General features: G+C 43.3%; 1 protein-coding gene across 1 annotated transcript in view; it reads right to left on the bottom strand.

Annotated features, from left to right (window-relative positions):
- The window catches only part of CAD (carbamoyl-phosphate synthetase 2, aspartate transcarbamylase, and dihydroorotase), a gene marked incomplete in the record, with an annotated part of 2,299,829 nt that overhangs the window by 249,801 nt on the left and 2,035,836 nt on the right, over positions 1-14,192 (bottom strand). The window contains 1 exon segment of the mRNA XM_044075466.1: positions 10,027-10,190. Coding sequence (XP_043931401.1) covers positions 10,027-10,190 — 164 coding nt within the window.

Here is a 14,192-nt window from a genome sequence, read left to right on the forward strand (position 1 = left end):
GCATTTTGAATTTTGGGATTATCAAAAAGGTATTTAAAATAGAGAGGTCCAGGATAGCACACCAGAAGCAGTCTTTTCTGGGTACTAGGAAAAGTCTTGAGTAAAAACCTTGTCCCCTTTATTCTGCTGGGACAGGTTGAATACCCTGATACTTAGAAGAGAGATAACCTGCTGTTGAGCCACTGCCCACTGATTTGAAAGTAGGTCTGGCCAACTGTTTGGGTTTGGTAAGGTGTGGAAGTGGAATTTGTATCCTAGGAAAACTATATTTAAAACCCATTTGTCCTGGGTAATGAGTTCCCATTTTTTTACATGCCGGGCAATCTTTCCCCCTAAGGGAGCAGGCAGTTGAGCAGGGCTTGGAAGGTTTAAAGTTAAGTCATTGTGACATTTTTCCATAGGGGGTGTGTCTTATTATTTCCAGCTGTGGAAGTGGGAGCCCCCCACTGCTTAGGTCTGTGAGTACCTTGAGACTATAGCCTAGGTGGTTTGCTGTTCCTGGGTTTGGACTGAGAAGGTCTAGATGAAACAGGAAAGGACCAATTCTTAGAAGGCCAACGCCTAATAAATCTGGGAGGCTGTACTTGCAGGAAATCTTTAACAGTTTGCATAGATTTAGCCTTTTCCTCCATCTTTTTAAGGACTTCTGCTTTGTTACCAAACAGGCGGCCTTCGTATAAGGGAGCATCCAGTAATTTAGCTTTAACATGATCTGGCAAATTTTGCTCCTTAAGCCAATCATGCCTTCTAAGAACAGACGCAGTGACCTCAGCCCTGCAAGATGCTTCTAATGAGTCAAAAACACACTGCAGAGTAAGTTTACCAACTTGTTCAGCAGAATGCATTAAATCCTGTAAATCTTTATTTTCAGCACAGTCAAGAATCAACATCAATTTCTGTTCAAGTAGTCCCATAATATGCTGCTGATATTTAACATATGAAACTGGCAGTTTAAGACCCTAATGGACAAAGTAGCAGAAGTGTATACCTTCTTACCCAATCTGTCCAAGGCCCTGGAATCTCTATCAGAGGGGGTAGGGTTTTTGGCAGTAGTAGCCTTAATGCCTTTAGGACCTTGGGAATGGTCTCTGGGTCTGCAGTAAGATTCTTGAAGAGGAACTTTTGAAGAGTCAGGTACTCTGTAATACCGGTCAGGTTTCCTGGGAGCTGGAGGTAAAGTGTCTCGGGTCAGACTAGATTCAAAGAAGGCATCATCTACAATGTCCAGGACAGGAGGGATAGCTAAAGGCCTGTGTTGAGGAAGGAGTAAGAATTCTCTACGTCTGTTTTCAGAGTCAGAGTAATCCTGGCGTTCCCAGCGGAAATGCTCCCTAAGTGTGTGCAAGGTTTCACCAAAAGAAAAATCTTCTGGAAGGGAAGCAGAGGGAATGGAGTCCTCTGCATCAGAATCCTCATAGCTAGAGGAGGGCAAATCCTGGTAATCAGAAGAAACAGAAATTTCAGAATCCTGATCAGAAGAAAATCAGTTCTAGGTCTCTTAGAGGGTGAAGGTTGGCTTCCCCTAATTCAAGTAAGGTCTTCAGCCATTCTTATCATTTGTTTTTTAGGCATATGGGCCTGACCATGCGGTTTGGACGTCAGTTTTCTAGGCGTAGGTCGAGTTTTAGGCCTTGAAGAAGAAGATGGTGTCGGTTTGAAATGCAAGTCTGTAGGCCTGAACACACACTCAGAAGCAGGTGCCTGCACAGCGGCTCCGGACCCATCCAAGGTAGAGACATCCGCAGGTTCCATGGTCGAAGAAGCATCTCGCGGCATACCGGACTCCGAATGGGTCTCAGTAGAAGCCTGCGAATCTGAAGTAGCAGGTATCAGGAGCTGTGAAAGCAACTCACTGAGTACCGGCGGACTGGCTACTAGCTTAAAGGAAGCATCGTCGGCAGCTTTGGACCTATATGGTCTGTCTCTGTCTTTACGCTTTTTCGGAATGTCGGTAGTCGGACGGCTTACTGAAAACATTTCTGGATAGTTAAACCAAGTACCAAAATAATTTGCAGCAAAAATATACAGAAGAATAGTTCGGAGGTTGAATAAGGCACAAAACCGAAAGCGAGGGACGTCATGGTCTGGGCCTAAGCAAGGAATGCAGTATGAATGAAAATCTTTGAGGTATTTGCTTTCCACAAGTAATACAATTGTTAGCTTTTACTGACATTTGTTTAGAGCAAGAAAAAGGATCCCCAATGGGGTACTTAGCTTTTTCGAAGACTTCCAGTTCTGAAACTCGAAAACGAAAATTTCAGGAGTCGGCCGACTGGCACTTGCGAACTGCTTCAGGCACCAAACGGCACGAAAGACTGATGTAATGGCGTCTGTTGCATGTTTTATACCCCTGACGTCATGGAAGAAGGGACAGCATCTGACGCAGGGATCCAAGACTTTGATATTCAGTCCGGCTGAGTGCTACCTGCAGGCAGATAACCCGAATGTAATGACTGCAATAGTGAAACACGAAGAAAATTCAGGTGAAAGTCAACATCCAAAGGGGCCTGGCCAGGAGAGTGCATTTGAGAGAGAAAAGCCAGAGAACGATCTGAATCAGAAACTTCCTCATCTCCAGAAGATGATGAATCCACAGCCATCTTCCGAAGGGTGGAGGGAAGATTCTGAGATGAGACAGAAGGAGATTTCAGAGCTAAAAATGCCTTAAATAAACCTCGAGAAAAATCCATGTTTTTCTTATCCCTAGAAGAGGAAAGTACAGTTTTGTACCTACCATAAATGTAGATGTTAGAGTGCTAATACAGCTGCAGTAATCACAGATGGGTTCTCTGCAGTCAGTCGGGTCCTCGGTCGGCCGAATTCCAAAGTCTAGGTCCGGCGTTGGTTGCTGTCGCCTTCTTTCCTGATGTCAGTGCGACAGGGGTATATAAGACACAGCCGACGCCATTTTCTTCAGTCTTTCTTGCCCCAGATGTCAGGTGCCCCCAGAAGGAAGGGGATACATAAATTATATATATAATCATGCAATGCAATATAATCAAAAATCAGTAGTTGCAAGCAAATACACCATAGAAGGATAACCCAATCAGGTTGTATGAGGAGGTGTTAGCCACTAGGCCTTTACCAAGAGGGGAAGGAGGGAGGGAAACCTGTACTGCAGCTGTATTAGCACTCGAACATCTACATTTATGGTAGGTACAAAACTGTACTATGTTCATCGTGCATACAGCTGCAGTAATCACAGATGGGTAGAATCCCAAAGCTACGCACAGGGTGGTAGGCACTAGGTGAAACTGGGAAGAGCCAGAATGCCCTGCAACACAGCAGTGGCAAAGCCTGCTCTAGTTTTGGAGTATAAAGGCAGGTGGTAGTGTTTTGTGAAGGTATGCACAGAACTCCAAGTGGCTGTTTCCAAAATATCTTTGGTAGGGACTCCTCTGAGGAAGGCTGTAGAGGTAGCTGTGGCCCTTGTGGAGTGGGATCTGATGCCTGTAGGAACAGATTTGCCATGAAAGGAGTAACAAAACCGTATGCAGTGGCCTATCCATTTTGAAATTGTCTGTTTGGAAATTGGCTTCCCTTGTGCTCCTACAGCATAGGACACAAAGAGTTGTTCTGATTTCCTGAAAGGCTTTGTTCTGTCCAAATAGTAACGTAGCTGTCTATGGATGTCTAAGGAATGTAGCAGCCTTTCCCCTTTGTTTTGAGGATTGGGGTAAAAGGTAGGCAAGTGTATGGCCTGATTTAAAGCTACCCTGGATACTACCTTAGGCATAAATTACAGGTTGGTTCGTAGGGAAACCCTGTCCTGATGGAAGATGAGAAAGGGCTGCACAGCCATGAGGGCTTGTAGTTCCGAAACCCTACGAGCTGAGGTAATGGCCAGAAGGAAAGCTGTTTTCCAGGACAAATATTGCAAATCTGTTGAGGCAGCTGGTTCAAAGGGGGGCAATGTTAATTTTTCTAGAATGTAATTAAGATCTCAGGCTGGTATTGGTGGTTTCCTTGGAGGTCTTATATTCTTAGCCCCTCTGAGGAACTGTCTTAAGAGTGGGTGAAAGAATAAGGGTGGATCAGTGTTGTATTCTGCAGAAATGGCTGAGGCATGAATTTTGATGGAGGGGAAAATGAAAGTCCACTGTTCAACAGCTCAGCTAGATACTGTAATGTCTGAGGCTAATTCAGTTTTCTAGGATCCTGGCCTTTTTTCTCATTCCAAGCGCAAAACCGTTTCCATTTTGCGGAGTAAGCCTTTCTAGTAGATGGCCTTCTGGCCTCCAAAATGACATCCTGTACCTCTTTGGAGAGTAGGGTCTGTTGTGGTGTTAAGGAATTTTCCATGTAGCCAGAATGAGTGTTTTCAGCTGACTGTGAAGAGTTTTGTAGCTGTGCTGAGTCAGTAGAAGAGGCATTAGAGGTAGGGTCCAGGGAGGAGTATGTGTTAGGCTCCTCAGGAGTGGGTACCAGTGTTGTCTTGGCCAATCTGGAGCAATCAGTGTCATCTTCGGTCTGTCTGCTCTTGCTTTCAAGAGCACCTTGGGCAGAAGAGGCAAAGGTGGGAAGGCGTAAACTGTCCGTGCTGCCCAACTGAAAGAAAGGGCGTCTACTCTCCAGGCCTTTGGATGGAAGGTCCTTGAGCAGAACTTTGTCAATTGATGATTCCTGTGGGAGGCAAAGAGATCTATGTCTGGTCTTCCCCACGCTTGGATTATCTTTGTAAACACTTGAGGATGCAACTTCCATTCGTGTGGGTCTGTCATATTTCTGCTTAGATTGTCTGCCAGCGTGTTTTCCAATCCTGGCAGGTACTGTGCTTGAAGTTCGATTTGCCATTCCAGAGCCAAGTTCCAAAGTGACATGGCTAGCCTGCACAGGGGGTATGAATGTGTTCCTCCTTGTTTGTTTATGTACCACATTACTGTGGTGTTGTCTGTTCTTATCAATAATTGGCCTGGATGCAGGAGGTCCTTGAAAGCTGTAAATGCATTTATCACTGCTAGCATTTCCTTTTGATTGATGTGAAGGTGCTTTTCCTTTTGGGACCATTTGCCCTGAATGTACCTGTCTGTCATGTGTGCCCCCCCAGGCGTAGTCTGAGGCGTCTGTTGTGATGACTTGATTTGCTTGAGGCTTGCAGAATGGTAGACCTGTGTTTGGCATGCTTGGGCCCACCATAGAAATTCCTGTTGCAAACATGGGATTATTGGTATTATTGTTTCCAAACTGTGGCTGTGTTGAGACCATAGGTTTTTTAGGTACCATTGAAGTTTCCTCATATGCAACTTTGCACATGGGATTAGAAGAATGCAAGATGCCATGAAGCCCAGAGCCTGCAGGATTTTCCTTGCAGTTAGCCTGGGATAATTTGCTAGTATTTTGAAGTACTGAGTTAGTTGCCCCTGTTTTTCTGGCGTAAGATAGGCCATCTGGGTGTTTGTGTCCAAGTTGGCACCCAGGAAAGTTATTTTCTGAGATGGTGTTAGCCTGGATTTCTCTTTGTTGACTGTATATCCCAGAGAATTCAATAACCGTGTTACATAAGCCAGATGTTCCAGAAGTATGTGTTTGCTGTCCGCTTGGATCAGGCAATCGTCCAAATAAGGGTAAATTTGCATCCCTTGAAGTCTGCAGCAGGCAATTACTGATGCCAGGCATTTTGTGAATACTCTGGGCGCAGTAGATAAGCCAAAGGGCAATGCAGAGAATTGATAGTGGATTGAACCTGCAAGAAATCTGAGGTATCTTTTGCAGCTTTGTCTGATTGGGACATGCAGGTATGCCTCCTTGAGGTCCAATGTTACCAGCCAAAACTCCTTGCCCAGCATGGGAAGAAGCTGCTGTAAGGTGAGCATCTTGAATTTTGGTACGAGTAGAAATGTGTTTAGGATGGATAAGTCCAAAATGGGTCTCCACTTGGTTCCTTTCCTTGGTACCAGGAATAGTCTGGAATAAAAACCTTGACCTTGTTCGTGAGTAGGTACCTCTTGAATAGCTTTCATGTCCATGAGCCTTGAAATTTGTATTTGAGCCTCTGCCCTTTGATTGTGTGGCAGGTTCGGCATGCCTCTCATTTTTGGAAGAGTGTGAAAATGAAATCTGTAGCCTCTGTTTATGATGTCCAGGATCCATTTGTCTGTTGTGATATGCCAATTTCTTGTAAATAATGCCAGCTTTCCTCCCAAGGGTGCTGCCAACTGAGACTTGCTTGGCGTGAAAAGGGGAAAGTCATTGGTTTTGTTTCCTGTATTGTTGTGCACAGTCTTCGCCACCTCTTGGTGCTGGAGCTTGCCATTGTCTGCCTCTATATGATCCTTGAGATTGCCCTATGCCCCTTGTGCGCCTGTATCTACCTCTTTGGGGTCTGTCCGTGGCTGGAAAGGACCAGTTTTTTGAAGGCCAATTTCTGCTAAAACGTGGTGGTTGAACCTGTAGAAAAACTTTGACAGTTTGCATAGATTTAGCTTTTTCTTCCATTTTCCGTAGTATCTCCTCAGCATTAGTACCAAATAATACATCCTTTTGTAAAGGAGCATCTAGTAGTTTAGCTTTAACATGATCAGGCAAGGTTTGTTCCCTAAGCCAGGCATGTCTACGAATGACTGATCCTGTCACAGCAGCTCTACTTGAGGCCTCTAGAGCATCACAGCCACATTGTAAGGTGTGTTTACCCACTTGTTCTGCACTATGTATCATATCCTGCAACTCCTTCAAATCTGGTTGTTCAGGTTGTGACATTTTATTCCTTAATTGTGAGAACAGAAACTGCTGATATTTAAGCATATGGAACTGACAATTTAAGGCCCTCATGGCTAGGATGGCCGAGGTATATAGCTTTTTTCCCCACCTTTCTAAGGATCTAGACTCTTTCGGAAGGTAGTGGATTCTTAGCAGTAGAGGCCTTCATTCCCTTGGGGCCTTGAGAAATGGTTTCAGGGTCAGCATTATGGCTTTTGTAAAGAAATTGGTGAGAGTTAGGAACTCTGTAGTACCTATCAGGCTTGACTGGGGCAGGAGGCAGGGAATCCGGATTAAGGCAAGCCTCCAAGTAAACATCATCAAGTATGTCCAAGACAGGAGGTATCGCGAGAGGTCTGTGTTGAGGTAGCAAAAGGAATTCCCCAAGTCTTTTCTTGGAATCAGAAAAGTCTTGGCCTTCCCAATGGAAGTGTTCCCTCAAGGTATGCAAGGTTTCCCCAAAAGAAAAATCCTCTGGGGGAGATACAGAAGGAATGGACTGCTCTGCATCAGAATCTTCAAAAGGGGAGTACGAGTGTTCCTCTTCATCAGAATGTTCTGAAATAATGGAGCCCTGGTCAGAAGAGGGAGAATCTTCCTCCACTCTGGGTCTCTTGTCCGGAGGGGGTTGGGAACCCCTGATAAGAGTAATTAAATCCTCAGCCATTTTTAGCATCTGCTTTTTAGGCATGGGGCCTGGAGATGGGCCCTGTGCAACAGGCCTCTTGGGATGCATGGCTGATTTGGACTTAGTAAATGCCTTTATGGAAAAGGAAGATGAGGGTCTAAAGACACCATGGGTGGAAGTGGATCTGTCCACATTAGGAGGCTCAACACTCACAGTGGCTTCGGTAACTGTAGTCTGGGTATGGGCCGAGGCACCTGCGGTCTTGGTTACAGAAGACACTGCCAGAGAAGTGTCATCAGTAGTCAGGGGCTGCGTAGGCGCCTCGCTGAGAACCGGACCACGTGTAGCCGGTTTTGGCGTGGTGTCGGTGGAGACCACGGACCTCGTGTGTCTGTCTTTGTCCTTGCGTTTTTTGGACAAAACGGTAGTCTGAGACTCCGACGACATTTTATAATCAAAAGCTTTACCAAAAAAGTGCTGGGCGAACTCCGCCTGACGCTTAATAGTGCGTTTATTGAAAGTAGCGCAAAAGCGACAGCCCGAGACATCGTGGTCTGGGCCTAAACAAGGTATGCAGAAGGAATGGAAATCCTTATGCGGTATTTGCTTCCCACAAGAAATACAATTGTTAACTTTGTCTGACATCGGTCTGAGGCTAGAAAAGTTTCCCCAACGGGGTACTTAGCTTTAAAGAAGACTTCGGTTTCCAAATTTTTGTAATCTCAGGAGCTGGTCAACCGGCACTTGCGAACTGCTTCTGCTTCGGGCACCGTGCTGCAAAAAAGACTGAAGAAAATGGCGTCGGCTGTGTCTTATATACCCCTGAAGCACTGACGTCAGGAAAGAAGGCGACAGCAACCGACGCCGGACCTAGACTTTGGAATTCGGCCGACCGAGGACCCGCCTGACGGCAGAGAACCCATCTGTAATTACTGCAGCTGTATGCACGATGAACATCAGGTTGAGCAGAAACAGGTTTTGTTTTGTGATGCTTGTTCTTCGGTGTGATGTCTGCCTGTACTAGACATGGTGCCTCATTACCCTGACGTACCTCGATTGGTTTCCCTGGTATCAATTCCCTAACTAGGAATGCCCTCTGGTCCCTCTGATACGATTCATAGTTCAACTCTGTCTGTAGAATCCTCAGCAAACAACGCCTCCACAGGGGTCTCAGGAGAGAGCATACGAGTAGGAACTGGATGTAATGTGAGTTCTGAAACTTCAGTGAGTACGTTGGAGTCACAGAGGGATGACAGAGTCTCTGGCCTAGGCCTTTTAAGCTTTTTCTTAAGTAGTGGAGGTAGGTCTGGTTAAGTGGAATCCACCACTACGGAATGGGTCAAACATTTGAAACATTAGGTCTCAAGAAAAGCACTAAGAGAAGACAAACTGGACTGTAAAATCTTAGGAACAAAGGATTGGCAGATGGAAATAGCTCTGTAGTTGTATTCATTCCTCAGCAAAAAAAAAAAAAAGGCACTGGATGTACAAGTGTTTTTGTATGGGATTTGCCTACAGCATTTGCACTTGCTCCTCCTTGCTGGCATCCAACACTGGTAAGAAAAAAGCCCTTTAGAATATAAAGGAAGGTTCCTCAACAGGGCAATTAACCAAGTATTCCAAACAAAGGTACCAATGACCAAAATGATCAGTCCAAGGGATGTGTGATGTTTAGGCTGGCAGCAGATAGTCAGGGAAATTATGCTCATGCTTCTACCTATATACTCCTACGCTTGCAAGCAGAGGTCAAATGTTGGATGAATGATCCTGGGAAGGTAAAGCTTTGGTACCCTGGTTAATGACAGCAGTGTTAACCAATATGCTAGAAATACTGCAACAGTGACTTCAGTCAAGACGTCGTGACAGCATTCACACTATGACGCAGTAGCAGGCAGATATGACAGTCCAAACTAATATGCCCACATACAAGCACCACAGATGCCATACCTTAAAAGGCCTCTATCACAGAAGAGGCAAGAAGCAAGAATAATTTAAAGCTCTACACCTAAGAAAGGAAAACAGCAAAGGAGCAGCCAAAAAAGAGCCCTTTGACCAAACATGGCAGCCCTGGCTGTTTACAAAAGGGTAACAGGGACAGCTACAGAGGAAAGCCTCCAAATCCCAGCTAGGACAACTTATGGCCAGTTGCTACACATGGCAGCGAAGAAATTGTTCCAAATCTTCCATTATTTGTCCTCCAAGACCAGCACTTGGACAGTGAGCCCTTTAAATTTCAGTACTTCTGGAGGAATCTGGAAGAAGGGAGGGGATGGAGATTAACACAAAAAAAAATCTCATGAGCTCCACGGATTTTCCAAAGCAGAAGCTATCCAAAAAGGATAAAAGAACACAAAGTATAGCTAAACATTAATTGCTCCTTCACTACCAGAAGTGTTAAAATGTTTATGTTCTACAAAAATGATTGCCCATTACTTGATTAAAATAAGCAGGAAAAGCTGTAGACCAAACATGGGGGTAGAGGAATATATGGATGTGTAGGAGAAGCTGAACATGGGGAAAAATGTTCTAGTGATTAAGGCATCATGAAAGAACTGTCAAGTGAAAAATTTGCTATCTAAATTTAACAGACAGAAATAAACTATCACTTCATAAAATAACGATTCACAAGCATTTTTTTAACAATGGGTATAAATAAAGGTGAGAGCATGCTGCATATTTTAAAATCACTTTTATGTTATCACCTGCTCTTTAGAAAACTGCTTTACTGACAAGATGTGCTGCCCAATCAAAGGATGCAACAGTGGTGAAGTCTGCAGATGTGGGACACTTTGCAGTGGCACACTCTGAGGTGACAGACGTGTTATCTGTGTCGAAAGAGGGTGGCCATCTTGGAAGTATGTCACATCTGAAATACAAACCAAATCAAAAGTTTGACAAAGAAATCATACAATCAAAATGAATGGCAAGAAAGGAATTGCCACCTAAATCACAGTTTACAATATAGTAGTTTAATAAATGTTTTAAAAAAGCAAAGCCACAGGTTATAGTCTACATTAAACCACAAACAGCCACACAAAGACAGTAGCTTAACATGGACACAAATTCAGCACTCTATAGCCACTGAGCCCAGAGAAAATTAATGGGTTTGAAACATTTATCTTTAATTTAACCTTCTTTCTTGTAGTCTGTATCTACTTTATGGCAATACATTTGGAGTCATGTAACTGCTGCTGCTCAGCAAAGGAAAAAGGGACCAAATCATGCTATGTTTCACTATTACTTCCATTTCAGTCAGCAATTTTGGCCATTTTTAATCTACAATTGCAGCATACTACATACGGAGTATAAAATAAACAGCACTTTTGCACTAGCACCTGGGATTCAGTCTGGCTGTTTTTGTGGAGTTTAATGTACTTGCCCTGCTTGTATGGGTTTTCTGCAGGTACTCTAGTTTCTTCCCAGCTCCCCAAAATCACACTACTCACCATCTGTATCAGCCTATCTATAAGTGCACATGAATGTGTGTATATAAACAAAAATATACATACATATATACATATATATATATATATATATATATATATATATATATATATATATACACACACAAACATACGTGTATAAATATATACAACTACACAGACACGCATTATATATACTACACAGACACACATTTTATATACATATAAACATATCACATATACACACACACCACACACACACACATATATATACATATATATATATATATACATATATATATATATATATATATACATATACATATATATATATATAAAAAAAAACTAATTTATATACACACACATATATGGAACCCAAGTCAAACAGGTAAACCACATCAATTTCAGTGTACATTCTCAGCAAACCTAGAAATTCCCCAAAGTTCAGAATAACCACCCAAAGATCAGTTCTTCCTGGAAAGTACATGCCCAGTTACACACACTGCTGCAAAGAAAATTCTGAAGCAACTTTCAGAAGAAATTGAGACCGATTCTTGACATTGCCTTCATGAAAAATTAGGTAAAGGCTTTCACACCATAAGCTTTAAGTTAAGAAATTCTTTCAGCTTAAGTGACAGCTACCAGAAAAAAGTTATCCAGGAATAACGTTAAAACACAGGAGGCTAAACTTAAAACGCTTGACTTATGCCCTAGTTTGAAAGCAGAACTTGGACCCTAGTGAAAGCCTCAGACAATTAAAATCTCCCAGGATGGTCTTTGAAACCACTAATTGGGCCAAGGCACTGTTTCCCAAATGTTTGTGAAGAGACAAGACAGCTGAAAAATGTTGTGCAACATCAGAATACTGAATCTCTACACTTATCCGAGACAAAAATAATCCAGAGCAAGTCTTTAAAGTCAGTTCAACATACAAAGATACAATTGCATTAGGAACTTCCCCCACCTGCAGATGTTTGAGTATATCCATTGTTGCAGTCAAGGAATCTGGAATTCCTGCTTGCATAGGACATTAAAGGTGAAGCAATTTCCAGAGCTGTGTGACACCCTCCTGGCTATAGCCAACTTCCCTCCCATGCACTCAGACATCAGTGGTATAAGAGTGACCATCAATAAATCTTCAGGGCTTTCTTACACAGCAGGTAGAAAGTGTGAGCTCATGTAAGCGTGGTCAGTCCTGCGTGTACTGGTTTGCTTCCAGGGAACCAGATAAGTACCAGTTGTGATTTTTTTTTTTTTTAATTTGCCTTACTATTACTATAGATGTCAGAGAGTGAATTTCAAAAGGTTAACAGCTCTGACTGCTGGGAGCAAATCTTAAACAATAATTCCTTTTCTATTGCTCGTCTAGACCTGCAGCATCATGTGAGCAGCTGCTGGCACTGTGCTAGATTCAACCAGAGTATGGCCTGGCATTTCATGAAATCACTGTGAATACCTAGATAAAAAAAAAGCCAGTCTCTTGGCCTCATTCCATCATGGCATCAGCCAAGGCCTCCACTAGCCATGCTTCAAAATGTAAACTCTTGGAAAGGTGTCTAGAGAAGGAAAACAGCAACAGCTTTTTAGCATCTGAAGGTTTCTGTAGTGGCAATGACATGGAGAACAAAGAGTTGTGCTGGCAACTCCTGCATTCAGAGGCAGTTAATACTGTAGCCTTGGGTGTGCCACACTGGAAGACAATGACACATTCTTGTAGATGAAATCTGCAATGCTGTCAGTAAACTGTTAACAGATGGGAGAGTTGGCATCCCGATACTGTTAGCTCAGGAAGTGGTTCACAGAGACTGGAGAGAGGCATCAGACATTCACCCATGATAAGGCCTCTGCGGTGGCTACTCGAGTACTACCCAAGGCCAAAAACATCCAAGTTAAAAAAGATGCCTGCAAGCTTGCCACAGCCAATGTGCAGCAGTATCAAGAAATAGGGTGGGAATTGTGGTGAGAATCTTCTGAAGACAGTTTGGGATGCCTTTAGAATCTATGACAGACTCATGACAATTATACTAAAGAGTAATTACAGAGTCGCCTTAATTGTTTCCACCTGTACTTCACAGCAGGGTTGAAATGACAAGGAGAAAATTGCATTCAGGCAGCAGCTGCAGATCCTCCTCAATAAAACAGGACACAATTGGTTCATCTTACAAGATATGATGAATGCCTGGATCAAAATGGTTTGGACAAAAGAAATAATGAACAGCTCACTGGAGATTTATCTAGCAAATGGTTTAATAGTGGCCAGCACATGGTTCACTGAGAAAGAGTTACAAAATACAAGAGGGAGTTGTCTGCATGCAGTCCAGGTAGAACTCCCCCAGTAAAGAAAGGGCAGTGTGGCTACATCATCCTTAGTGAAGTGGCTGGCTCCCAGCATACACCACTGCTTGTCACAATCAGCTGCAAGGAGTAGGCAGACAAGGCTCTGAGGGTAACAGAGACTAGGCTGAAGACCTGGAAGTTGACTGGAATGAAAGCGCAGGACTTAAAGAAATACTCAAGGTTCTTGCACCTCAAGAAAAAACAGCTGTAGCTGAAAAAGAAAGGGCAGCTCCACAAAACAGCAAGTAGAGGATGACAGAAAAGAACTGCAGTCACGGCAAGTATGGAAAATAAGATACACAAGGAAAAATTGGTGGCGGATTGCAGAAGTTCAGGAAGCTATTAAACAAAAGGAGGAATGCAGGAAGAAATAAGAAACAGAACACATGAACCAGGCTAAGAAGGAATACTGGTAAAACACAAGCTAAGAGCATTTGCAACAGTAAAGAACAAGGTGTCAGAGAAACTCTACCAGGTTCTGGAAAGTGACAGAAGATGGCTCAGAGAAGTTGAATCAGGTTGCAAGGCAATGACGGAAAAATAAAACAGTCAGCAGATGCCACAAATTCCATTCATAAAGGATGCCACCACCAATTTGATCACCAGCCCACAATTCATCATTGGCAATGGAAAGAGTACTTCAAGAAAGTCCTGAATGAAGAAAACTTCACAGAAGCTGTACTGCCATATGCACAGCCTATGATGAGACAGGAAGAAGAACCCAACTCAGAAGAAATACTAAGAAAAATGAAGTCAGGAAAAGAAGCAGACTCAGAGGAAGTCGTAGCAGACATGATCAAGATGTTTGGAATGTTAAAGAAGAAATGGCTCCTTGGGGTACTCACCATAGTATGGAGAGAGAGATGCATCACAAATGACTACAGACTAAGCATGCAAATGGCAGTGTACAAGAACATGAGATATTTCACAACTATAGACAGTGCAGAGGCATCAAACTCCTGTCACACTGCATAAAAGTGCTGGACCACATGACTAACAAATGCGTAGAGTGACAGAAAGTAAGACGCAGTTTGGATTCAGACGGGGATGCAGTACAACAGACCTAATGTTTGCAGTGAGACAGAGAGTGGAAATGTTGCAGATCAGGA

Source organism: Protopterus annectens, chromosome 6.part1 (assembly GCF_019279795.1).
Source record: "Protopterus annectens isolate FY-2018-M chromosome 6.part1, PAN1.0, whole genome shotgun sequence".
NCBI lineage: Eukaryota > Metazoa > Chordata > Ceratodontiformes > Protopteridae > Protopterus > Protopterus annectens.